Source organism: Channa argus, chromosome 22 (genome assembly GCF_033026475.1).
Source record: "Channa argus isolate prfri chromosome 22, Channa argus male v1.0, whole genome shotgun sequence".
NCBI lineage: Eukaryota > Metazoa > Chordata > Actinopteri > Anabantiformes > Channidae > Channa > Channa argus.
Window position 1 is genome coordinate 4,891,843 of NC_090218.1, and position 27,743 is coordinate 4,919,585.

The window sequence follows — 27,743 nt, forward strand, 5'->3', positions numbered from 1 at the left end:
AGCCTCTACACGCATTAGTGTGAAGTAAACACGGAGAAAAACACAGAAGCAGGAATACACACACTGTTCAAGTCACAAATCGTTGCCAACTACAGCCATTTAGTATTTATGTTACAGATCTATTAGGGAATTAACATAAAAACGCAATTTCCTCTGCATTTGCTGTGATTACCAGGCACACAGCTGTAATAGTAAGAAACTGTGCCATAAAAATGTGGATCTGTGGTACAGTAAAACAGATGAGAGGTTTATCTGCCCGCTGCGGTAGGAGGAAAACATAACAGACAAAGCGGAGCTTCGTGCCATCCTGTCACGTAGACCTGATCAATCTCTTCAACGACCCACTGGGGCAACACAGCCTCCTAAAAATTACTTTCCTATACAAATAAACTGCAAACACAAATATGTTTTAAGGAATGTAATTGTTGTCTATTAACGTGATGAGCACAATATGTTTGTACTGAACACAGCAATAACATGTTCCCCACACACTGTATTTTCCCCCAACATCACAGGCTAGAGAATTTTTTTATTAGTTTTATGGTTGTGTTTAGGCACTCACAGCAATTAGTTAAACTTAGGGAAAATGTGTGGTCTGGCTGGATAGAGAAAAGCTTAATTGTAACTTTACACTTAACGTGTTATGTGTATACACATACCAGAACGTGTTAACAACATAATCCCCACAGCGATTAGGTTTCCTACAAATATATATTCAAGTTTGCAGTTTACTTGTATAGAAACTAATGTTTTTAGGAGACAGGGTTAACTGGGAGATAAAGTGTGGGTGTGTGAGTGTGTGCACACTGAATCTGACATCCTCCATCTTCAGGTAACTATTTAATTATAGATAATTATGACACTAGTCGTGCTTCACCCTTCCTTACAGAGGAGTTTAAACTCCACTGTGGGTTGCGACTGCCACAGACGTAAAAAAAAAAAAAATGTCCATACAAGGTGTTGTTTCCTTGCAAAAGAATTAGTGTACCTCAGAGCACTAAAAGCATTCATTCATTCATTCAGCCCCCACGTAATGAGGAATAATTTGCCTCAGGAACACACATCCATCTGGCTTACAAGACAGCATAAATGAACTCTATGGACTCTAGAAATGCCTTTTAACGTGCGCCTGGGGTTTGCAGGTAGATTTTACCTGCATAAAATACAAGCACGCTCAAGACGGACTGAGGCTGCTTAAAACACAGGATGACTTATTATGGCTAAATTGAAGATGCGTGTAAAAATAAAATATTGGAATTCCTATTGGGCACGCAATTTTGAGAGAAGAGGTGTAAAACACCTAAAGAAGTTAAAATATATACACATTTGTATACGTCTCTTATTGACTTCAACCAAAACAAGACTATGGTTGTAATTCTCTTTTATTTAGCCAGCATTTCACTAGGGACGTGTATACACAAACTGATTCTCAGTACCTACAGAACCTGTAGAGGTCTGCAGTTTTTTTTAACAACTCTAAAAAGGAAATCAGTGAATTGGACTGGTAAGAGAGTTTTTCTTTTTGCTGACAGTGATAGTTTCTGTCAATGTCTCCCTGAAATCAGTGATTGCTGTGCACTTTGAAGAGGTGATGTAGCTGCGGGCAGGATGAAATGCATCCAGGAGGGTAAAAGAGGGTCTCAGGGGTCAAACGGAATGATGGACATTTCAATATGGCTCCAAAAAAATAAAAATAAAAAAAACAAGAGAACAATTTTGTTCCTGTCAACAAATCAAGAGCCAAACAAGTCCAAAATGCAAATGAGAGATGAAGAGACTGAAGGTGACTGCTAAGGCCTCTAAAGGGCTAACCTCTGAAATTCATGATGTCTTTCATCCAAAGCCTCTTGATGTGCACTTGGATGAGTTCAATTTAATCATATAATGCAAATTTAAACATATAATGCATTTGATTAAAAAAAAATGTTCATCCTTCCTGAGCTAAAATAATATAATATAATATAATAATATAAGACATTTAACCTTGGTTGCTGCACTTTCACATATTTGTACCACTTTCTAGACAAGAACATTTTCGCATTACCACTTTAATGACAGCAAAAAAGGAATTTAATTGTGTTTAGCTGATGTTGCCCAATTCTGCCCCGTTTTGTGTGTGTGGACAGTAGTTATGTCCTATAGTTGCAATCATGCTGGTAACAGGGCACGGCTACATTCTCTCTCACTTTCCAAATTCATCTATTTTTTTTAAATTACAAATCAGACAGGTACAGGTGCCACTAAATCAAACAGGTGCCAACTAAGAAAAAAAGCGATGGATAGTAGGGACTGTTTCACTCACCATCCTTAACTTAATCTACATATCACAAGGGAAACCTCGTGAGAGCACAAAAACAATGCATACAAATGAATACCAATGTTATTCACGCTGTTCCATCACACGCACTGCAGCTCCCTCTCCTTTCCTGGGTTTGCGCCAGTATGACAAACAATCATGCTGCTGCTTTAGCCCATTCCACAGTATATCTGTGTACATACTGTATCTTTAACAGAAGTGAGCCCAACTTTCTAAAACTCCAGCAATTTGACTGTGGACAGAATTATTTGTTCTCTTAATGGCCAGTTGGTGAAGGAAAAGGAACTAATGGATTTAATTGTATAGTTGTTGCAGCTGTAACTTAAATAAGGCAAATCGATTTAACTAAAGATAAACACCTGGAACTTTGCAAATCTATTTTATTTTTTATGTCATCCACATACATTAATGAATGTGCACACAAGCCATAATAGTGTTCATGTATGCTATTCTGAGCCATCAAAGCTGAAATTATTGGTTTTGTACCGTCCTGAATATTAATGAGTGACCCAGAGCTAAACTCCAGCTAATAAAACCCTCTGCATATGCAGCGGTGGACTTCATCTGATAAAATGAACAAATGCTGCTAAAAAGAGATCTAGACATAGGCAAAGGTGTTACAAAGATATACACAAGAGAAAAGAGAGAGCAATGACATTTTTTGTACCAATCTATAAAGACAAGATTATCACAAATAATGACCGTATTAGTTATCATTTTTATGTCAGCTGAGGTGATGAGTGAAGAAGCGGCAGTATAGAAATGGCAAGATATCTGTGAATTCAAAAAGTGTTACAGAAAGCATTTCAGCATTTTGCTTTAAATGTCTGCTCCTGAGCTTTTTTGCTTGCTGTGTACCTCACCTGTAAGTCGCTTTGATTAAAGGCTTCCGCCAAATGGCTAGATGTAAATGTATGTAAATTAGAACAGTTTGCTGAATAGTCATGTGGAAGTTTGAGCTTCACTGTGCGGAAATGATGTACGTTCAGAGTTGGACACTAGTAGGTTTTCCCATCTGTTTGCCGAAAGTTTTATCTGTGCTAAGCTAAAGTTTGAGAATTTGAGAGTTGGAAAATCAGTGAGGGAGAAAAAAAAAATCGCTTTTAAGTACAGAAATGCTTTGTGGACATATGATTTTGCATACACATAACTATCATAATTCCCAACAATGGATAATGGTTAAGTTCTGATTTGTAAAAAACTTTATAATTTATCTATTGGTATCTTCACTGTTGAATAAGTGGTGTGTGTTGAATCGCTGCATATTGCCAAGCCTTGGAATCTATAATCAAAGACAGCAAACTTGTTACTTCTGTATAAAAGATCCATAAAAAGTTGCACATTATGAAATCTCCATTACTAATTTTTCTTTGTTGTTTGTTACACAATTAAGGAGCAATGCTGTATGTTAACCTCCACTAGCCTGCACCTCTCAGAGATAAGAACACTTGGCAGTGACACAGATTCTCAATTTACTCAGGCAATTAGATCCACATATTACTGTTCAACTCTGCTCTGATTTAAAGCCTGAAAGTGAGATGCTTGGGTAATGAACACAGCCCACAGCGCTCACCCGCCTCCCCCTATCTAATCAAGCCTATAGGTGAAGTTCTCACACTCGGGTTAATACCACTACATGGCCTAATACAGCAGGACTTAGGATGATTGCATCGCATTCACTGCCTGTCTGAGTGACAGATAGGTTGGAATGTTTGGGAAGATCAGCTGCTACACAACCTATTTTACATGAAAATGACCAAACAGGAGACTCTAGTGGCCAGGAGTCCAGACAGGGGAATCAATAATCTATCACTCTCCCCTGCCTGTGTGTCTGGTAGTGTGTGGCAATAAGCACGATTAGTCCTCTCCAATATAATGCAACTTGAAGTCAGGTTGGAATTAGAATAATTTAGAATATCAGGCCCTTTTTTTTTTTTTGAAGGACGCAATTATCATTCAAAATATAATATTTCTGCCCAAGGTGATTAATTAATAAATGGCATTTTTTAAATTCATGGTAAAATATGAATCCAACCACAGCTTTTAGTTCAAGTGATTTAAGATTCAATTATTTTAAATGGCTTTGCTTTCCACCTTCTCACTCTAGGGGCTGAGAGGAGGCAGGTGCAGGCGCCTTAACCACAACACACGTGTCTTCTCAATCAGCAAGCAAGAAGTGAAAATGGATTTGTCCTTTTGACTGTACTGACACAGACTCTCTTATAGTACACTGTCTTCCATGAAAAAGTAATCTCATAATCCCAACAGCAAACCACAAAAAAGTTGAAAGTCAAGTCAAACACCAAGACTTGAAACAGTTTGGAGTTATTGTCATCTCTGTCAAACCTCACACACATCACGAATGCTTTTAGTTGTGTCTGACCCCAAATCAGTCCCTCGGACAAATCCACACTGTGCGTAAACAGCTGTTGCGCTTACCGATCCTGAGGACTTGCGTTGAGCTCAGACCGAGCTGCGCCGCGAGGAGAACAAAGAAGAAAAGAGCCTTGCTTTCCTCCATAGTGCTCCAGGTGGACTCACTGCCGATACTGACACCATGACAGGAAGGAACGACTTCTATCCAAGCGCTGAAACACCTGACACAACATGCGAGCGTGCTACCTAACCTGTCCACTCGGCATCACTTCGTCGCACCAAAGCCACGACAAAGGCGGAGGACAATCATCAGGGACCCAAACGTCCTGCACGGAATCGCTCCGAATCACATCTTCTGCACAAAAACCGGCTGCAAAAAGAAAAAGTCAGCCAGAGTCAACACGTCCACTTTTTCACTCACTAAACCGAGCGCGTCCGAGGCGGCAGGAGCAGGAGGGAGAGCAAGTGGAGGGATGTCAAGTGCTTCGGGATTCAGATGACTTCCGGTGAGGCTTTTCAAAGTAAAAATTGAACAGCGCTTCTGTTCGATTTTTACTTGTAAACTGGCTTGAATCATTTAGCTACACACAGATTATATATCAAAAGGAAACTTATTGTTTCGTGGAAAATAGCATATGTTTCTCCATATTCTGATTATGTGTTTTTGTTTTTGTTTTTTCGACCTTTACACTGAAAGTACTAGTGTTGTGGTTCTGGTTGTGTTTGTCCACTTTTTCTCCATTCAATTCGGATTAAGGAACAGATGGATTGGCACAGGCTCTCTCCACCGGTCCTGATGAGAGGGAAGTAATCTTCAGGTTACAGGGCAGATGCCAGATTATCTCTCACTGCAGACAAGCAAGGTCTTTATCTCACTGGCCTACTGGAAGCCGTCCATTTTCAGGACTCGAAATGGTTCAAATATCATCTACATGGCATGGGAATGCATTTTAAATATTTTGACTTTTTTGGCATCAGTTTACCACTGGATTCTTTTAATTTTTGTTATTGTAACATTCTGTGGAGATGCCCTTGCCAGTCATCTCAAATCGTGCAGATCGTGTCAGAACTGAAATTTCGTTTGCAACAGTGTTTTTGAACTCTCTCAAAGCTGGGCACCAAGTGGTGGGAAAAACCTGCCAATTCAAGCTGGAGACCTGACAAAAAGCCTATAGACAAACTTAATTAACTCAGAAAATGACCATCGAGTCTCTCCAGGAGGAGTCCTTGGGCAGTGGTCCTACCACCACGTTAGCCTGATATGAATACTGAGCAGAGCTGGGCCTCTGTAGAGCTTCTGTTAAATACCATGTAAATGTCTGCTAGGGCTAAATTAAAGAATGGTTACAGTATTTTCTCCTGTTCACTCTGGTCAGGGCAAATTGAATTTCAAAGACATCGTCTTACTTTACTGTGGTGACCTGCATGTTTCCAGTTTAGATTAACTTTATACCTGCCACCTTTACCTCAAAGTTTAAGTGACTCCACGTTCAGAATATTTGTTCAATAATAAATCAAGAGAGCTTCTCAAACTTGATGTAATATTTTCTATATTTACATCCTAGACAATACATTTTCAGGCTGAAATTGAATCCACAGGATCATCTGGCATCAATCATTTCTATCTAAATCAAATGAGTGTGATTTTGCAATAACCTCCGCGAGGATGTTATGATAATATAAACCATAAGTGACCCCTCGAGGAGCAAAATAAAGTTATGGTTTACTGATGTTGCAGAAAGAAAAAGCTTTTCAGCTTCAGAATCAAACCACAAAATTAACACTTCCACACAAAATTTCATTTAGAGAATTTATTTTAACATAAAAATGATAATACTCCAGTTTTATGTACAAACAGTTTTGAAAGTACAAAGGAAGGAGTCAAAGGGGTTCTCATAGGATTTGCCTCCGTGGCCAAGTGATTGTAGCTCAATCTTAATGTCCTGAATAGGCATCATCACCCACAAATCTAGGAAACCAGTATCATAGGAAAAAACACAATAATATCCAAGAATATCCAAAGTGTACCCTCCTCACAATGCGCATCAGGCATCTTGGAGACCCCTTCTCACAGTTGGGTATTAAGTGCATGTTCAATACATCCACTAAGGTGCACATGAATGTGATCTCAGCAACAGCATGTTGTTGTGAAGACAGTGAAACAGCACAGCCTGGTGGAAAGAAGAAGAAATGCCGAGAAACTGAAGCAAACACATGATAGAGAGGGATTTTAAATGGATGCGAATTCAATCAGAGGACGACAGCATGATTGACTTTCTCCTTGGAGTTACAGTACTGTGACCAACAATACTCTTTTCAAAACAGCAAAGAAATTTCAAGTAAAAACAGGAGGAATCATAGGAATTATCGTAATAGTCATCAAGGATATGGAGTGTGAAAAGTATGGCCTCTGGGAGAAGAAAGGGTCTGCTATATCAATGACCTTGATTAAATCCACCAGTAACCAAAATAAGACTCGACATTCATGTGAAGGGCACATGCGTTTACTCTATCAAGCTTGTTTCAAAGACATGAAAGGTGGTTTGTAATACTGGGCTGCTGTATAGGGTGTAAACATTGTAGAATTCATAGTAAAATGTAATAATTAAAACCAAAAGTAATATTTAAATAAACAATAGGTACTATCTGTTCAAACTATAAGAAAATGCACAGAAACAAAAGTGAGCATCAAAACATTTTTTTTTACAAGAGGTTAACGGCGCTATTGTACCCCTGACTATTATACACCAATGTGCAGCCGATATTAAGTTAATAATAAAAAAAGCATGATAAAGCTAGCTGGATCTTACCATCTTTTTTACACAGCAGTCATAAGCCAAAAGCCCCTGAAAAGAAGTTCAGTAACACACAGCCCTTGAGTGTTAAAATACAAACAGTTTCAGAGTCAGAAAAATATAACCCCCACATTCCTGTGTTGAAAAAGACATTTTTGGCCAGAAGGTCACAGTTCATTAATGCCGTCTGTTCAGTCCCATGTGCATGGCACAGTAGCTGCCTAGACCTTCTGTGTCTGTGCTTCTGTGTGCTATATGCACTTACACTATACATACACTTGTTTGCGTGTGCATGCAGTGTTGTCTTGTTCATACGTTCACATTGCACAGGTGTGTGTGTGTGTGTTTAATGCAGGGGTATTTTTTTAAAAGAGCGTGTTCGTTCTAGTTCACTTTTAAGCAGCTCGGGATGAAAATCTCTATGTCTCAAAATGCCTCAAATTAGTTTGAGCACATTTTCTTTTTCTTAATCAGCATTTTAGTCTTTTAGGATTGTCAGTACAGAGGAGAAGCAGACGTGGAAAGAAGAGGGTTGTGTATTGAATAAGAGGACGGGCTGAGGTTTAATGCCTTCTACACAATTGTTCTCCTCCAACTTCTATATTTAAAGCTTGTAAACCTCTTCCCAATTTTCCAAGCACAAGAGCCCACCACGCTTCTCCTTTATTTATCTTGTCTTCCATATTGCCCATTAGAATACATTACTGTTGCATCCATTAGCAAAGTCGTCACGTCTCACCCAAACGACCTCATGGTCCGTGTTTGTGGCCTCCTCCACAGCACACTGCTTCAATGGGGTAAGCTTTAAACTCTGGGTTGCACAGTGGGATAGAGACACACCACAAGCGGTGAAGGAGTCTACCGAGCCTGAACCATTACCATGTTTTTTTATATTAACTTCGTCCTCCTGCTTAACCCTGTGCGTGATCTCATTTCCAGTCTCTACCCTCCCATTTAGGTTGTAGCTTCTCATTTTTCTGCCCTGAAGGTCGAGTCCTTCCAGCTTTCCCTCCAGTTCGGACGGTTCAGCCGATGCAGCTCGGACAGACTTACAGTACTCGTCATCGTCACTTAAAATGTCCGTCTCCTTTACATCCTCCATGTCAATTCCCTCTGCCTGGTCTTCATAGCAACCCAGGTCAAACTGCTGTTCTACCCAACGGTCTGTGTCCTCTCCTTGAGGTTTGTGGGCCTGAAGGAGAGCATGCTGGGACAGTGGAGCGTAGATGCTAAGGTAGGAGGTACGGTGGGAGGGGTCTGAATCACTGCTGTTGTGGTTGTTGCCATGGAAAACAATGTCAGTGTCGATGGTAAAGCGTTTCCTCACCAGCTTCCTGTGGGTCAGCGCTCGAGATGGAGCTGAGGCTAATCAGATAAAAACACAATATTTTATGTTGGTAATGTCATGAAAAGAGTAAATCTCCTTGTCACAAAATGTTAGTTATACACTGCAGTGCAGCTTCGTCACCTGCTCTGTTCATGCCAGGCCGTGACCCCTTAAGGGCACACAGGCGTTTGCCCCCAAATGGGACGTACTGCTGGTTGAGTGGCAGAGACTCAGTCTTGAGAAGCTGCCGACGCTGCTTTTCCCTTAGAATGGAGTGGACTGCTTTTAGGAAGTCCTTCTTACTGTCTGGGGATCTGTAAATCACAGGATTAAAATATACATGTTTAGAGGGGTCTGAATCACTGCTGTTGTGGTTGTTGTGTTAGAAATGGGTCATTTGCATTTTGTTGTAAATCTTCATTTCACGCTTCAAAATTAAAGTGTTAAAGACCAATACAGCATCCTTCTCATTTTATCTGAGTTCGGGACTGGCACCAGGGTGGCCCTTGGCAGCTGGGCAGGGCCACACTTGGTGGGGTGGGACTTGACCCTAGAGCCTTCTGAATCCCAACCCAATACTTAACCACTGAGCTACCAGGCCCCCTTATAAATGAAAGTGTATAGTTTTTAAAACATACCTGAAGCATAACTGGAAGGTCCTCTCTGGTCTTCCTTCTGATTCAGATCTTGTGTGAACCACCTCACACACTGGTGTACCCTCAGAGTCTGAGAGATCAGAGAAGACCACAGAGAAGAGATGTGATCTACATTTCTAAAAGCATTCATTTAATTACCGTCATTAATTTCTTTCAGTTTAACAACAGACCATTAAACAGATAAACAATCACACTTGAGCTGAATTACCAGAGGGTGATTTAAGGTTAATCTAGAACAGAGATAGGGTGTGAAGACGATTGCATGCAGTCCTGCTAATAGATCTGTTTTGTTTGCAAAGTTTAAGATTTATCTTCACTGAGTGGACCCCAGAGCCTTTGAAACTTCTGCCAGCATTTTTTGGGTCGTTAGAAACAACCACTTTTTGGGGTACCAAGCTCTTTCACATTGCTATGATCTCAAAAAAACAATGCAAAACAACTTTATTCCTAAAGCACTATATTGTTAGGGTTTATTTGCAGTTACACAGATCTACCAGAATAAATACTAAATGTCTTGTCCAGTTTCCACCACAGAAAGTTACTAATAAACACTTTTATTGATGATTCAAGCTTCGTTGTTCAATCACATTATCTCAGAATGATGTTTAGAATATTGTATTTTGTATGCATGAAGCACAGTCTGTAGCTTGTGCAAAAATCTAAGAATCCCTTCAGTTTTCCCAATGAACAGATTTTCATTATGGGGACCACCAACTGACAATATCAATTTCAAGGCCCCAGCTTCACTGGTAATACAAATTAAAGTCTCCACATGCTGCCTCAAAGGATTTTGTTAATTTTTTTTTTTTTTAATGACTGCATATTTTAGACTTATGAGCAGATGACTTTTACAAATAACCAGATGGTCATTTATATTCACCAAATTCTCTGCTGTCAGTACAGTAATAAAACTCAAGTTTGGTGTGCAATCCTGCTCTGATACTGACTAATCCGACTCCAGCAATATTTCTGGTGGCTTTTCTAAGACACAATCTATTCATCAAAGTGCTCATGATATCTTAAAGAATTGTCATGCAAGATAAAAAAAAAAAAAAAAAAAATTGGTGTATTTAAGTAGACCTACTTGCAAGGGCACGGACTTGCAGAGAGTCTGTTGCAATCATATGACGGAAACGGAAAGGATCCTTGTCATCAGCCACAGACACGCGGTGAGGGCCACCCTGGAAAGCAGAATGGTTAAATATCTTCAAAAAACTTGCAATACCTCAGCAGGACAACAGAGAGCACAAGAGTGCAAGAGAAGGCACAGTTTAACTGACAGCACAGTATCTACTTGTGCTGTCCTGGCAGAACAGTAAGCATGCTTACACGAGATCTTCACTGTCCAGTAACTATCATTGTTGCATGATGACATATTTATGTGATTCAAAACAACAACAACAACAAATTTTAAAAAGGCCTATCCCTTACAGTAAATTCTCCAACTCAGGCCCTAATAAATCAACAGAAAAATGGGAAGAAAAAAAACAAATAAAAATTTGCACTTACAATTTTTTTCCGATGCTTGGAGCAGTCTTTGTACACAAATACCACTGCTGTTTTAAACACTAAATGTGGGCAGAGGAGAGATGAAGAGGGAAATGAAAGAAACCATTAGAAGGGTCTGCATTCATTCACTGAATACAGTGTATCAAAAGACATGTTATTGCCCAATTTACTACAGTGGTGACTTAATGTAGCATGTCAATGGATGCTTTTAGTTACAGCTTACAAGGAAGAATAGCCTACAGACATGCTTTACCAGCAACACAGAACATAGTCACGGCATCGCATGCACAAAGCAACCGAGTTCCCACACTAATACCTTGCCAGGGAAAGCCATTACACCATGGAGGCGTACTATTTATTGCCAAAAGTGTCATGTGATGTTTCAATGTGAGGATGACATGCTGCATTTCACATAAAAAGTGAAAAAACTAACACAGATTCCTCAGGTAACATGCCCAGGTTAGTTTCCTTTTCACCTAGAATGTTTTGAACCATCTAAAATAACACCCTGCATCAGACCAAGCATGAGACTATTATGAGAGATTCAGTACAGTTAAGTCCCAATGTGCCAATGTGTTAAACAACATACTGTATTGCAGAATAGCGGAAAAAAAAACATAACTGAATATGTACTGTACAGCCTATGACAAATATCTTTACAAATTCACAACATAACATCACACTGTCCTTGTGGGGATGAGCATTTAAAAAAAAAAATAAAAAAAAATTCACCATTCCATCTGAAATCCTGCAGATGCAACAGGATTTTCAATTTATATAACCAATGTTCTACATAAACATGCAAAAAGGCATTGGTGTTCATATTTAATTTTGAAAAAAAAAATTAAAAAAAAGAGGCTGTGGGAGTTTTTAATCCAGACTTAATTCAACTTAAGAAAAAAAATATATATATATATAAAAAATCCAAATCCATATCTAAAAATCCAAAAGCTGTACAATTAATTCTACCTTTATGAAGCTTGTCTTTAATCTTCAATATGTCAGTTTGAAAAATTGGAATGTACCATAATATTTTATTATACTGGATAGAGTAAGGTAAATCTGATATTTTTTTGTTTGATATCTGTGAGAACGGGGTGTTCTGATTGTACAATCTACTTATAAATACAAAAAGAATATTTTACCTATGGCTATAATTATGCAAAAGTTCTAAGAAGGCCAGAATAAGTTTCACAGTCATTATATGAAGCATGATTCATCTTTACCAAAAGCAGCCAAATCAGGGTCCTTCTTGCCCTTCAGTAGTGAGGCTGGAGCATTAAGCCACATCACTGTGGAATGCAGCAGAAGATCCCCCATCGAGAGGTCAGCCACCTGAGTTAAAGCATATAAAACAAAAATTGCAGTTTAACTCACTTGATAATGGACAGAATTCTCGATTGAAGGACTTGAATAGAAAAGGCATGATCATGTCTACCTGTTTTTTATCTGCAGTCTGTTCATTGATGAGCTGGTCAAAAACCGCTCCGTACTCCTCATGAAGCTTTTGCATCTCATTGATATGACTCGCAACCTTGTTCATGGCCTTCATTGCAACTGGATGGGACAGACATTTATCATATCCAATTCATTATTACAGCCTTTTTGTATCGGTTCAGTGGCAGTAAGATGTAGTTATTGAAGTTGTTGGTTGATGTACATCAAATGGACATTTGAGGCTTACCATCCAGGTGGTAATGTTCCTCACTGTCTGGGTCAGTCAGAGAGTACAGCTCCTTTAGCAGCAGCGGATACTTCAGGACCCTCTGGATGGGTTTGATCAGGTAAGACTCCAGAGTGGATGAATGTTGCTGTCTGGGGTTTCGCTCAGCCAGGAAAGCCTTGAAATCTGGATCAGTCTTTGCTGGAGGAGCAGAAACATGAGCATGTTCTTTTTACTTTGTAAAGGTGGCAAAAAAACAGATGTCAAGATGTTATGATGACAACCTGTCAGACAGGAAGGTAGCTACTAAAGTGTCTCTTGGAGTAGCAGAAGTACTTTGAACTCTGTCTGGACAAAGTGATCACATAAACCGTCAGTCCCAGGTTTACGCCTCACTGTGTGCTAATACTAGTTGCAGCTCTGTACTGAAAGACGTGACTAAAACAACATGCTTTCTCTTTTGAACTGTACTGCCTGTGAAAAGGTCACACTCTTCCCTGCATTCCTTACCATTAACAAAATTTGAGTTGAGGTATTGTTTGAGATGTCATTTTTGAGTTGATTTGTTGTTTTGACATTTGTATTGTTTTGGGGACTGGGTTTGGTTAGAGGAATGTTTCCTGTGTTTCATTGGGGTGTGAATCAGCAGGGTAATTACGAACAGTACAAGCAGGTTTGCATCATTAGGCCCCATCAACGGTGGCAGGATAGGTAGCATTCATACCTATAAGTGTCACATACATATAAGGCTGCCTGACACTGCCCTTCACATGGCAGTACAGAGTCCAGCCTCTGTGCAGCTATCGGTGCTGTATTTCGTTGACTGTGTGTTGGATGCCAGTCCACAATGTGTGCACTTTTTTTTTTACCTTTAGCCAGGACCTTTGGGACCTTGGTGTGGCTGGCGCAGAAGGCGCTGTAGATTTTAAAACGATCTGCATAATACAGGAATGAGCCACCCAAGGAGAAAAGCACTTTCTGTGGAAACAGAGCATGTCATGTTATCACAAATAAATAATTAGGAGGGTTAAAAATGAAATGCTCCTTGGAGGCAAGCTATCCTTCTCTCACCTTGAATTGCTCCACCCTTTCCAGTTTGTCCAGATCTGGCACCAATCTAATTCCGTCTTCCAGCGTCTGGAGAAATTCCACCTGGAACTCCACCATCTCCCCAAGGTTACCGAACAGAATGTCCAGCTGCAAAAAACACAGAGCATCTCTCTCACACTGCTAATAAATTAACTTGCGTCTACAAAAACTTACTGTATATACACTTTTTGTACTGAATAGATCAGGTATAAAGTACCTCATCCTGTGTAAGAAAGCTCTCTTTCTGCAAAGGGGTCTTGTAGCACTCTATTAGGCACCTCAGATCCTGAAATGGGGATAAAAGACAGGAATTTGTACAAAATCAGCCAGTGATGTAGACTTCAAGCAGCACTGCGGTGTCTCCGGATATGAAGGCTGTTTAATGTGAAGCCATTACTAAGGATGGGAAATATAGGACTGCGTGATGACTAAAGTAACCAGAGGGATCCAGAGAGTTTGCACTCACTTTGACGTAAGTCTTCTCTGTCTCCACCAGTTCATTGATAACTTTACGGAGTTTGTCTGCATGGGAGAGCTGTCTCAGGGTGGCAGTTCCTCCTGTGGGTGGTAAAGCCGACACGGGGCTCGGAGAGAGCGACGATGACGACGACGACGAGGAAGACGACATGTGGCACTCCGGGGGATTCATGTCATGGAGACTACGGCAGAAAGCCGCGACCTGCTCCGTGCTCTAAAAAGAACAAAAAGTAACGGTCATATTCTACACATTTCAGATTTGTGAACGCTAATTTTATGCCAGAGACAGTTGCTATCTGCTCTAAGCTCCTGCAAGAGTGAAGAGTAATAAAACATAAGCTCCTTCACCAACAGAATGTGTAGGCTTGTATAGATGAGTAAAATACTAAAGATTTATATCATATAAAGTACACTGATATTTATAATCGTCAGAGACAAAAAAAGAAAAAAAACACTGGAAAATATGCACCACCATACAGCATTCTTGCAAAACCTGCCATAACAACACCCACATATATCCCTGGTATCAAAAATACCAAGCATGAGCAGACCTGCCAGACAGAAAGGAAGTAGTCCTAATGTCCCTTCCACATCTGACTGATACTAAATATGTAATGTTGGTCTGTAAGAGTGAGGATAATATAATACTTTGCCTTGCAAAGAGAAGCTAAACAAATCTTTGAAAAAAAAAAAAAAAAAACCACAAACTCAATTATCTTATCTTACTGATGTGCAACCGCAGTTTAAAAGGAAAATAAACTGAAGTACAGACAGGAAGAGAAATAGTTTGCATCAAGATGTTCAGTCCATGTCCGTTTCTCTTACATTCCCAAAGACATGATAAATAATCACAGCAGTGCATGGGCATAGGAGAGAGAACAATTGAGAGAAAGTCCAAGTCTGATCCTGGATGTGTTGAGGCAAATCTGAAATGTACCATTAGTAATGCTGCAATACTCCTACAGTTCCCAAACCTTCTGTTAATATTTCTATTATTTTTTTGCAAACACAGCCTAAATTAAACTTCTGTGAATTTGAATCTGGTGATTTGGGTTGGATAACATTATCTGTGGGCCAAGACCATGCAGGGTGCTGCTATTGTGATGATAATGAGTGAAAGGTACATTTATATTAATTAGTAAGCACTCAAGTCAAGAGCAACACTACATGTCCTAGTTTGTAAAAAAAATAAAATAAAATAAAAAGATAATCACTAAAGAGTTTTTATATGTGTGATACACAAAAGTACAAACCATGGCTACAACAAAGTAAAACTAGACTCAGTAAATCTTTGCAGAGAAACTTTGATGTGCAGATGATAAAAGCCAAAATCTGTATATGCAGTTTGATAGGACTATTGTTTCAAATTCAACTCTGCAGCCATCAGTGTTATTCATAGAAGTACTTTTGTTTCTTCGTGCATTTGCAGGTTAGTTGTGAGTTAATTATTTATAATCTGTGATAATATAATACACTGCATGAGCATATGCGTTTCCACTGACTTACTATTTACATTTCATTATTCTGTAAATAGCTGTGGGAGATGGTTTGTCTTGGATGATTTCATGGTTTGTCTATTGTTGAGCTGCTTCGATGACAAACAATTTGACATGGTGGTATTGAAACCAGTTTCACAACACTGCTGGACACACATACACACTATGACAGAGATGCTGATGTGGAAGTTTCATCCATTAAGTGAAGATGAGCCACTTTAAGAAAACCTTAAAACACAAAACAAACCAAGTAAAATAATAAAACCTTATAATGTCCGATAAAATCATTGCTAATGTCAAAGTCATTCACACTGGATTATAAGCACCACATGTAGAACTTCTTTGCATAAACGAATGTTGAAGACATTGCCCGACATTGATCTCACTGATTTGTGAGAAATGAACATTGCATTTAAATTTGGGATGGACAGTAAGAATATTTAAAACAGAGCACAATAAAGGATGAGTTTGTAAACACCAATTTATCTCTTTTGCATTTCTGTGTTCTTAAACAAAAAAAAACAAAAAAAGGCAATAGCATTTACAATCTTGCTACTTTAGAATTAAGGTCCTGCCCTAGACACCCAGCAGAATTAGCGACACCCAAATGACAGATGCGGCAGTGACAGAGAGAAGACAACAGAAAATGGGACAGAGGGATAGACTGGAGATGGATGGCTGCCTCCGGATCACCACCATTAAATACAAAGAGAGGAAGGGTGACCACACGCAGCTTCCCCTGACTTCTTGATAAATAGATATCATTGTTCATAATAGAGAAAATGTTGATCCATATCAGAAATTAGTGTTTGTATTATCAAAATGATGAATTTCAAGATGAGATCTGTTATCAATTGCATCAACAATTTCACAAGCCCTCTCTCATAATTTAACAGCTGATTACTCTTTGCAGCGCTGCATCTTGCAGATCAGTGATGCTTGGTTATCAAGAATTTTTTTTTAAATTTTATTTAATATAAAAAGATGACACACCATGATAAGATCTGGACATTGCAGTTGAGCTCACCTCAATCAGAGATTAGAAATAAATCAAACAGGCGATATTAGAATGTGCTGCTCCATTGGGAATCAAACCTTTATCTTAGTTCTGCTGGTACCATGACATTATCACTGACCTCTGCTGGACAAAATTCACAGGCCATCACACATACACCAGTCGGATTGCTTGGCTTACCAGCTGTAACATATCATAGATGGATTCAGCAGAGCGTTTCGAGGTCCTGCTCTTCCTAAAGGCTGACATGCTGGCAGGTCAAACAGATCAGTCCAGTCCAGCCTTTCAACTCCAGGTAGCTTCCGTTCCTCCCTGTCACTCAGTGACAGAAGGATTTGTTTTTATAGTTCAGAATTAAAGACTCATACACTGTTTACAGTCTATGAGGGGGTCCTGATCAAGTGGAAAAGTAAATGATATTTAATATTCTCACTGCTCTACAGACTGACTTCAGCTGTACAAATAGGTCATTACACAAACTGAATAGAACAGATTGCTATGAACAACAGCGCTCTCTTGTCATCTTATCCTACAGCACCTATCCAATCAGGCTCTCCCTTTCTCAATCCCGGCTGTCTCACACACTTCCCCCGTCATGTCCACATTTACACGCCTTCTCCTTCACCCTCTCTCTCTCTCTCTCTCTCTCTCTCTCTCTCTCTCTCCCCGTCCGTGTTAGCTCTCTCACCTCTGCCCAGGTGTTTGTAAGGAGAAACAGCATTAAATCCAAGTTTAAATAACTAGATCAAACATGAAATCCACAGAGATGGAAAAAGAGTGGGGGATAAAGGAGGCAGGAAGCAGTGGGTGGTGAGAGCTTTACACTTCAGGAAAACAACAGGAAAATACAACAAGCATCTGGCTCCTCTCTCTCTCTCTCTCTGTCCCTGCCCCTCTGTCTGTCTCTTTCATTACAGCTCTGACAGACTTATGTCACCACACTTGACACAGGACTGCAGCCTTGTTAACATGTCATTTGAGTCCTATTGTGTCTCTGAAAAAAAAATCAAAGAATTGACTCCGTGTCTCAACAGTGCGACAATACAGTATGGAAAAGATTACTCCAGGTTTTCACCCTTTGATAATTTAAGAAGAAGAAAAGAAAACATGCAGAAAAAAAAAAGCAATGTCACAATTTTCTTGTTCTGGTAGCCAAAGAAGCTTCAGGCAATTCTGAACATATGTGATCCAGGTCGGACTTCAAGTTCTCATACCATCTGCTTCAACTTAAAGCCTTTAATTTACAGAATGATAAATTAAGTGACACTGCACCTGCTGCAAATGTGCACATTGCTGAGAAACAATAGTTGCATAATACTTTCACGATACAGACCACGCCTTGATACCATGTGATTTAATCCATAAGCGGAGATTAAAAGACAAAAAAGTTACACATGTTTAATATGAAATAAAGGTCAACAATTTTGTTTCAAACATGAACACCAGCTGATATTTCCAAGTGTCTTTGATCAAAAGAGACCCTTTAGCAAAGTAGCTAACGAGGAAGTGTAAGCTGCAAGTTGTTAATTCCAAATCACTAAATTAGTATAAACGTACACATACACAAATCAACTCTATACACCAGCAATGCACAAATGCAAATTAAAAGCATCATCATAAGAAATAATACATCATTACAATTAGAGGCAAGCAGTAAGCAAATAAAGCCAGCAGTACCTTTGCTTTGATTAGCCCAATACATGTATTACTGGAACCCAAGGACAAATCTTTACCTTTTAACAAAATGTACTATGTCAACGACCCGCCCTCCAGAACACAGAGGGAGTACAGCATGGAGGAGGAGCGTGGAGGCAAGTAGAAACCTGCTCTAAAGCCCGCCAGCTGAAACCATGCACAGTGCGAGCCAGGATAGAGATTACATACAGTATGTCCACATACTTGGCATACAGACATCACACACGTAATTCCACACTTTGTGTACTGCCTTTTGACATGCACTATACACATGTATTATAGAAAGAGAATAATTTGATGGTGTGTGCTCATCTCATCTTTGTCCTTTCCCAAAAGGAACAGGTATGTACTTGGCAATGTCAGTGAACAGAGAGTGGGGGAAAAGACAGGGTGGGACAGGAAGGGAGGGAGAGTCTTAAAGTTCACTTTCATCTGGAATCAGAGGAAACATGCAAATCCATAAATCCCCACAGGGAGTGATGGGACATACTCTACGACACAGAGAGACTTTAATCATTTAATCTGAAGTGTAAGGATGGTCTTAGTATGACATGAGTCTTCACAAATCTACATCTAAACATGAAGCAGTTCCTTTGTGTATTCCAAGCCTTTTCCTATAACTCCAGGAGGTTATGAATATAAAATCAGGGTCAAGTGCAAGGCATTCTCTCTCTCTTTTCTATAAGCTGTTGTGACTCTGCATTATTAACACAAGAGTCCTAATTTTTTTAACGTGTATATTGAAGACTATATTAATAAGATATTACGCACGTAAGGAATAAAATATAGACATATGGATGCAAAAATATTTCATGCAGCTAGGAGCATCTCTGTTTCTCAGTGTTAGAACATTGTTTTGTTACAGACTGCATGAATAAGCACAGTGCTCCCTCCAGTGGAAGACTGTGAAAGGACACCTGGAAGTGGGACAGAAGGCAGGAAGATAACACTTGAGGAAGTGCCAAGATTAAAGATTATTATATGAAGGCTAAAGACACACTAAAGCACTAAAGCTACAGATCTTCACTGCTCTGTCCCTTTTTCATGTATTAAACAAACACATTATAACTGGCATCAATCCCAACAAACCTTGATAAAATCTGAATAATGCATTATCCATTTCAAATGCCCCTAAGCCAGACTGACAAGGGTCTGTAAATCCTTGCCTGCACTTGTGTGTAAGGCTAGCAATCACCATCATTTCTATTATCACTGTTATCACAAGCAATCGCCATTTTAGTCTGGTTGGTTTATCATATTGAGGAGGTGGTTCTGTGCTTTGTCTAAAATAATGAACCTCCCCGTTTCCTCCGGCTAGCCAGACACTCATTTATCCACTCTAAATGATGTGAAATACTGTGGAGAATGAAGTAATTAGAATGTGTGGATAATTAAAATTGTCCCACTTTGGTTCTTTTTTCTCTGTGTAACCGTAGGCATTGGGTGAAATGAAGTGAAATAAAGAGACATGATCCTCAGCTCTTTGCCTCCCTGAACAAGAGTGCAGGGAAATAAAGCACAGTCAACATGAAGGAAACAGAATTTCGTTTTTCTTTTAAAAAGGGAAACAACATGGAGGTTGGAAGTTCTCATGGATTTGGTGGGACGTCTGGCTGGATTTTGTTCACAGGAGAAACTTTCTAGTGCTTTATGCAGAGGTCAAAGCTCACAGCCAGCTGCAGAGCTAAGGGAGGGAGAGCTGTTTGAGAACCAACAGCAGCCCCATGTTTATGATAAGCAGCAGGGGGTTAGTAAGGCAGAGGAGGAAAAGGAGGGTAAAGAAGGACAGGAAGTCCGAAGGAAACTTAAAGGACAGAAAAGAAGAAAAAAAACAGGAAAAGACAGAATGATCAGAAAGGACAGAAAAAAAAACTAAGCTGTGATGTCTGTCACATTGCTGCTGTGAAGGGACAAAACATATGACAAATGAAATACCCAATAAAAAAAAAAAAAGGGGGTAGAGAAAACAGAAGACAAATAAAAGGTTCAGACAGCAGATGGAAAAGGACAGCAATCACACAGCATATGTTAGACTGCAGTAGGAGGTCGAACTGAAAGGTGAGATGAAGATCATAAACATCCAGAGCTTCTGTTGCCCCCTACACGGTCTTGCATGTGGGGGGTTGTTTCCTCCCCCCCCCTCTATATATTAATGCAGAGCAGCCTCCAATACTAAACCAAAAAGCACATGGTAAAGAATCCACCACCAAGTGACAACATTAGACCGGGTAAATTATATTCTCGAAAGGCACTACATTATTTCAGATCAGGAAACAAGTTGTATAACATCTTATTAATCAAACTTAGTATTTATTTTTTGTGCTTAATAAAGACTAAAGGCCATTTTTACCTCAACTCCATGTATACTCCTCCTTTAGGAGTAATCAGAAGTCTTCAGAGTAAAAATAATAAATAAGCTGTACTGTTGTGTTGAATCTTTCATTTAGCACTTTTACTAAATTTAAAGTGGATTTGTTTTTCATAGAATATTTAAATCTAAAATATCAAAGTCTTTGAAAATTAGGAACCGTCCAAACTGTTTTGTAACAATTAAAATATCCAAGTGTATTTCTCCAACATCAGTGCACTAAATGAGACTTAGGCAGGCCTCTCGTCCCCTTCTACTCCATCCTGTCAGTATTTCTTTCATCTTTTCATGCTTTTCTTTCAACTAGTAATGGCACATTGGAGTCACAGACCCACCACTGTCCAACAGGACTGAGTCTAGACTGGAGCACATCCATTAGTTCTCCCTCGAGTCCGAAGCTCACTGACACAAATCCAAGAGCGAAGGCAGCACTGCCCTTTCCCTATCTTTTGTCTGGGTTATCGACAGAGAAGTACAAAAAAAAATAAAAATGTTTCCGGTGGTTACTGGTTATCAGCCATCGCCATGGTAATGGAAGTGACAACCGTATCCAAGGGAGACCGGCTGGCACACCGCGTGTCCCAGCAATCATTGTGCCAGCCCTGATCAGACCAGACATAGTCTTAATTAGAAAGTAATGCTGTTCACTCACCTGTCTGTCTCCATCTCTGTGCATACTGTACACACAGCTGCTATACGCACCGCAAAGGACAGACATGTCATATGATGGCTGTACTTTTTTTTGGATTCATATAATACTGTGACTGCAGTATGTTATCAGATTCAACAGAAAGTACCAAATTGCTGCACAACGTAATCATCTAATTGAAGCCTAACATCTGAAACAGAACTTTCAAAAGAGTTAAGTTTGAAGTATGATGTGTAATGGCTGTGCAATTATAGCCAACCACTTGCACACTTGTGTTTGTTTCAGATCTTTCTGTTCCATTACAGCAATTGTGTAAAGGTCACAAGTATCGTATGAGAAAAAGCTATTATACAGCTCCCGGATTTTCAGACAGACAATCTCTTTCACCTTTGCGTTTCATGGTGCTGTACACCCACATGCTCACAGTAATAAAAGACATATTTAGCTAAAGACCTGCCAGAGGGCAACTGTATGTGTAGACATGTGAACTCTGGAGGTTTTCAAACATACAGCCAGTAAGTGTTATGCTGTTGATCTCTCCATGTTTACCTTCCTGTTTCTATATTAGCTCCCAGACCAAATCTAATTATTTGGCATAGCTTGCCTAACTGTGCTTCGTAGCACACCATGTCCTACCTTCTGTCCAGCCCCTCTGCAGGTTTTGTCTTCCTGATGAGTTCCAGGGATCTGTGGGGTCAGTCGAGGCGCTTCCTCCAAACTCTCATTTGGGCTCTCCACTGTCAACCCTGATACCTCATCCAGGATGTCCTCTAAAGACAGAGACAAAGGACAAAGATTGTTCACTATTTGTAGCAGCAAGAATAATCAATAAGTCCCCCCTCCTTTAAATGAGTTAAACTGAGTTTTCCTCTGTATTTATGCACACTACATGTCTTCAGACACTGCTTTTTCCATCATTCATCATAAGTGTAGTTTAACTGCATCCAAGTTAAAGTGATTGTGTCAGTATTACCAAAAACCCTATAGTCCATAGAATCTCTTATATTTATATCATTGAGAAATTCATAATTATTCCAGTCATATCCATAGGAAATTTCCAATTTAACATCTCCTCGCTGTCAAAGCCTCTTGTGTACACTCTCCTCCTTTTAAGCATATCGTTGATAACCTCCATCTGTCTGCTGAAGTGTTTTAACTCCCCGTCTGACCCTTTGCATGTCATTTCCTACACAGTGACAACTCCATGCTGCTGAACGATTCATATTAATATTCATACCGCTTTGAGTCCCTGTATAAACAATGCCAGCTTGTCAGCATGTGCACTGCAAGACCTAATTTAGAAGGAATACAAATGGTGCCCTTGTGTGGATGAAGAGAGCAGGTCAGAAGAAAGCGAGCAGATGCCTGCAGGTTAGTTGTCAGACAGCATCCATGCATAATTAGCAGATCATCCTCTTCACCCTCTGCTTAAAGAGATACATCAGCAGCTCCATCCTGCTTTCTATGTAATATTCAGAATATATGATTGTGCAAACAAATAAAAAGGGACAAAAAGGAGCAATGTGCAATTTCAGATCCCATGATCCAAAGATTGAACCAATCAAATGGAATTATTGTAACACACTGTCAAGCTGCAAGTATAATAAGCATCAGTATGGATTATCCTGATCTAAATGTAACTTTTAACTAAGAAATATACACTGATATACACAAATATCACATGGCAGCAAATCAATTAAATTAGGCATGTAGATATGGACAAGACAAGCTTCTGAAATTTAAACTGATCATCAGAATGGGGAAGAAAGACGATTTAAGTAATGTTGCGTTTGGTGTGACGCAAAAGAAGCTCCAACCCAGTACTAACAAATTGTACCTAATAAAGTGTCAGTGTGCGTTTATTTTACATAACAGCAAAAAGCAAATAAAGACTAGGATTGGACTAATTCCTGTTACACTACCAGATCAGGTGAAGACTCATTACTGGAGGAAGCAGCAGGTCAAATGCATGCAAGTGATCTGTCCACCCTCAACTCTCACTTTTACTGGATGACGTTTTTTTTTTTTCCCCCCAATTTCTCAATTGTCCCTGAAAGATTCACTGTTTGTATAAATCATCAAATGACATTTTCTTTTGTTTAAACAAAATTATCAAAATGGTAAGCTTTACCCTGGCTCTGGGAGAAGATGTCTGTGGCTTGATCCTGCTCGCCATCGGAGCGCCGGGGTGGAAGAGAGCACAGAACCCGCGGGTCCAACTGGGGCAGAGAGCTGATGCTCAAGGTCAGCACTTGGTTTGCAAACGCAGCCCTCATATCATCCATCTGGAGGGCAGATGCAGGTTTACTGTTCAGAAACAGAATCTCATCCCCTGCTTTCAAACCTGGCACAAAATGAAAGGGTGAGAAAATAGTGTGAAAATAAAATTGAAATTCATTTTGTACATCAAGCTCCCCAATGGTGGAAACTGTACATGTAAAGTGTCTTAATTTTGTAGAGAAATGCACAGAGATTATAATGTGATTATTATGTGAGATTATACAATCTCACATAAAAGAGATTGATAAAAAGCAAAAAAACAAACAAACAAAAAAAAACAGACAAACACAGTAATAAAAGCACTGAGAAAGTGAAAGCAAGATTTGGCAGGTAATTGGACAAAGCACCATTTAGCACAGTCCTTTCCTCTAAGCCATAGTGTTACCGTGTCCAAATGATCTACATGATCAAAACTTTAGCGCCAACCTCCTCAACAGCAGCTCTGTGGATAATCAGATGTGTTTGGAGTCTAATATGATCTATTAAAATGCACCTTTCCATGTGTGTTTGCTCGAGGTGGCTCTAACAAGATGAGATGGAAAAAGGATGCAATGTCTGCCAGTTCCTTTCATCACGTATATATGTTCACATGGTGTCATTTATGAGGCAAAAAGTCATAGACTTCACTGGAACACAGCTTTATCTTGAGGCCCCTCCCCTCAACCACCTGTGCCCAGTTGTGTTTATTGAAAATTAGCACTCAATCAGCCGACCAATTAGCAGCCAATAAACCTGATAGATTGTGACAGCTGTTGAGAACACACCTGCCCTGAGAGCAGAATTTAGTAACACAAAGGGTTTTGGTCCCGTTTACTCAGTTACACATATTTGGTTGTCCACCTTTCTTCAGTATTTCAGTATTTACTAGATAGACCTAAACAATAGACCTTCTGTGATGTACATTTCATAATGGAATTAATGCTGCTATTAACTTAAACATGCAGGCACTCACACACATTTAGCCTTAAGTAATGACCTAGTTGTCTGGGATGTGAAATGTCAGCTGCAGCGGACTCTTTATTGGACAGAAAGAGATAACCCCTCTGGCCATATATGACTGTGTGAGCTTGTCTTTGTGCGATAAATGCATGTGTATGTGCGTGTGCTTCTCCTGGGGGTGGGGGTGCAGGAATTACAGTGAGAAAGAGAAAACGCGTTAGAGGAAAAAAAGCCTTTGGGGCTCCTTGTCCAGTGCTGGCCTGGTTTCTGCATATATACCCTGCAGGAATTCAAGCGTGATCTCTTTTACTCCCCATTCATTCTGCTCTCTTTTAGTAAAAACCATACACACTCACACGGACTCATCCTAGTGTAAACGTGAGCCTACTCATGTCGTGCCTGACATGCTTAATGCTGTGATTCGGCAAAACACGGGGTAATACTCTAAAAAGATGCACAGTGTTTTCTGGATGCCACAAGCCTTTTTACATCTCAACTCACACATAGAGGAACAGAGTAAGAGGAGCTGTATCTGGCTGCTAAGCTTGCAGCTTTTAGATCCCTAATGCAGTGGAGGACACAATCTCACACTTGAGTAACCTTGGTCTGACCCTGGGGCACAAAAGTGGGACATATTATTTTCTCGACATTAGTGTTGTATCTACAGGGAGGCCCTGCATTTCTCAAATCCAATAAATGTCTCTGGCTCTGTTGAAAGATAGGGACCAGTGAATGCATATCTCTAGACCTGGATGGACAAACAACATTCAGATGCACACAAAGGAATGCAATTTTTCTTCTTTGCCGTCACAAAGGAAAACGCCCCAAGTTTGTATGTCGTGTGCAGTCTTTTTACTTCAAAGACCAAGGTTGTGGCACATTTTGTGTCCTTTTATAAAAAAAAAACAATAAGCATCAGAATGTAAAATGTAGTATACAGGACAGATGAAGTCTTTTTGGATGTAGTGGACTTATGAAAACACCTAGGTGTCTTCCGTCTATGGATTTTCTCTTTGTCAGTAGTTGTAGTTGCTGGTTCATATCATCTGTACATCTTGTTTGTGTTGACTGCCTTATAAGTGCTAAATAATAAAAAGTGCCACAATATTGATAAATAAAGAAGGTGTCTTTAAAATCTACATGCAAGACAACACCAACACAGAGAGGACATTTTCTTTTTCTTTAACTTATCTCTACTCGGTTGTAATGATCTAACAAGAAGCAGCAGGTGATGTCACACCTGTCATTTTGTATATAGTTCATAAGGTACTACCGTTTATGTGAAAAACATAAAGCATGGAATTCATGAAGTGTGTCCTAAGCCACCAGGAGTCTGTCACAAACAGCCAATGTGTACTACAGCTACGGTACTGTTGTCTCAGTAGCCAGTAGGTGTGATGCAGTGACACGTGTTGCATTGTTAAGATGGCACATGGGGGTGAGGTGTTGCACAGGTGAGGTGTTTGATGTCAACTCATACTTCAACATATACACACACAGAAACTGAAACCACCTATTTGGCACATTTTTCCCTGACTCCTCAGCTCCTGCCAAGCCTGAAGGAGGTGCTAACACCCAGTTTAATTTCCTCATTCATACAGTCCATATCAAAATGCATGTCGGAGCAAATTAATATGAAGAAGATCAAAATCTTGGATATTATCAATCTTACCACTTTTATGATGAATGAGTCATCAATGTTATGACTCACACTGAAAATATATTTTTCCTTAATTCAGAATAAAATCTACATAATGTAAAATCATAACTTATTTGCAACATTTCAATGAATTTAGCATTTTTAAATTGACTACATGTTAAAATACAGTCATTAAATTCTGTTCAGGATTATATTTGTATCAGGGATTTAAGCTTGACACTCAGTTTTAACTGGAAGGACTTAGTAAACTCAGAAGTCAGCGTTTTTTAAACTAGTTTCTGTATTATCCCCCTGGATTGTTGTATATTTTGATGGTTTTGTCTATTATGGTAAAACCCATATCTTAGGACACTGAGTGCTCAGCACATTACACACTTCATGTTTAGTATTATCCTGATGACAACAAAATATGTACCTTTAGCTGAGGCCAGTCCCCCTGCTTTTATATCAGTAATATGGAGCTGCTGCGTCCCATCTGCATCTATAACTGCCACAGAGAAACCTACAGACACGGATAATTAGACACAAAAAGAGATTCCATTATTAATCATCTTAATCTCTTTTGAAAAACCTCAAACTGACAGTGTGCAAAGTATAACTACAGTGTAATTAGATACAGTTAAGACACAATGCACCCACCCTGCGTCACCTCCACGTCATTTAGACATTAATAAAGCATGACTCAGTGAAGCCTATTACACAAATCATTTGACACAGAATTTAGGAGTATGAAAGAAATGTAGTCTATCTAGTTTAAGAAGTTCTATTGTGAGAGACAAGCATACCATATCCGCCGGTGCTGGACTCGGCTTTATCAAACCGGACCACTTCGGTAGCTTTGGGGCAAATTTCAATCTCTTTGTAGAGCTGCAAACATAAGAAAGTTATTTGCAGCAATTGTCTTATAGGATGGAGACGGTCAAAACCATGCTATTTGTCTTAAGCAAGAAGATTCTTGTTTTATTCAGGCTCCTTAAAGGACACCTTCACTGATATTAAACGTACTTTTTTCTATTAGTTTGGGTAGTACATGTAAATAAATGCCAATAAAACGTCCTTCTGAGTTCCTCATATTAAAATATCTGTGTTTTTCTAGCCGAAACATGCCCCCAGATGACATCACTTGTAGGAACTTTCAGTTCAGATTATCATCTCATTGCTCGTACTGTGGAGGTTGTAATCATGGTCAATCTGCTTTTCCACAGCTCATCCAGAAGACATCATCTTAAATTCTAATGATGAAAAACTCCAGGTAATGCCATATGGAGAGGTTTTTTAGCTAGTAGCAGAGAAATATTTTAATTTAGAGGGAAGTTCATTTACACCCTAAAGTAAACCCATAGAAAGCAAAGAGTTGAAACCTAGTGGAGTTGCCCTTTAAGGGTCGAAAGTCCACCAGGTTGAGTCGGTAAAATGAGTGTGTGCTCGGACG

The 27,743-nt window shown here is 39.5% G+C and overlaps 2 protein-coding genes across 5 annotated transcripts in view; both read right to left on the bottom strand.

Moving 5' to 3' along the window:
- Window positions 1-5,158, bottom strand: part of grik1a (glutamate receptor, ionotropic, kainate 1a) — a 28,109-nt gene extending 22,951 nt beyond the window's left edge. For 2 of the 4 annotated variants that reach the window (XM_067492460.1, XM_067492458.1), the window contains exon 1: window positions 4,757-5,156. In XM_067492460.1, coding sequence (XP_067348561.1) covers window positions 4,757-4,838 — 82 coding nt within the window. In that variant the 5' untranslated portion in view covers window positions 4,839-5,156. Of the gene's footprint in view, window positions 1-4,756 lie in introns of all 4 variants that reach the window. The other 2 variants (XM_067492459.1, XM_067492461.1) reach the window with 2 other exon arrangements.
- Window positions 5,159-6,489: 1,331 nt separating this feature from the next.
- LOC137108015 (rho guanine nucleotide exchange factor TIAM1-like) overlaps window positions 6,490-27,743 on the bottom strand; it is a 52,422-nt gene continuing 31,168 nt past the window's right edge. Inside the window, exons 14-29 of the mRNA XM_067492272.1 lie at window positions 27,097-27,178; window positions 26,727-26,813; window positions 23,564-23,776; window positions 22,069-22,202; window positions 14,199-14,423; window positions 13,950-14,018; window positions 13,715-13,840; window positions 13,513-13,621; window positions 12,665-12,844; window positions 12,419-12,537; window positions 12,207-12,315; window positions 10,981-11,039; window positions 10,556-10,652; window positions 9,454-9,541; window positions 8,957-9,129; window positions 6,490-8,853 (exon numbers count right to left, since the gene is read on the bottom strand). Of these exons, the coding sequence (XP_067348373.1) occupies window positions 8,180-8,853; window positions 8,957-9,129; window positions 9,454-9,541; window positions 10,556-10,652; window positions 10,981-11,039; window positions 12,207-12,315; window positions 12,419-12,537; window positions 12,665-12,844; window positions 13,513-13,621; window positions 13,715-13,840; window positions 13,950-14,018; window positions 14,199-14,423; window positions 22,069-22,202; window positions 23,564-23,776; window positions 26,727-26,813; window positions 27,097-27,178 (2,544 nt within the window). The 3' untranslated portion in view covers window positions 6,490-8,179. The remainder of the gene's footprint in view (window positions 8,854-8,956; window positions 9,130-9,453; window positions 9,542-10,555; window positions 10,653-10,980; window positions 11,040-12,206; window positions 12,316-12,418; window positions 12,538-12,664; window positions 12,845-13,512; window positions 13,622-13,714; window positions 13,841-13,949; window positions 14,019-14,198; window positions 14,424-22,068; window positions 22,203-23,563; window positions 23,777-26,726; window positions 26,814-27,096; window positions 27,179-27,743) is intronic.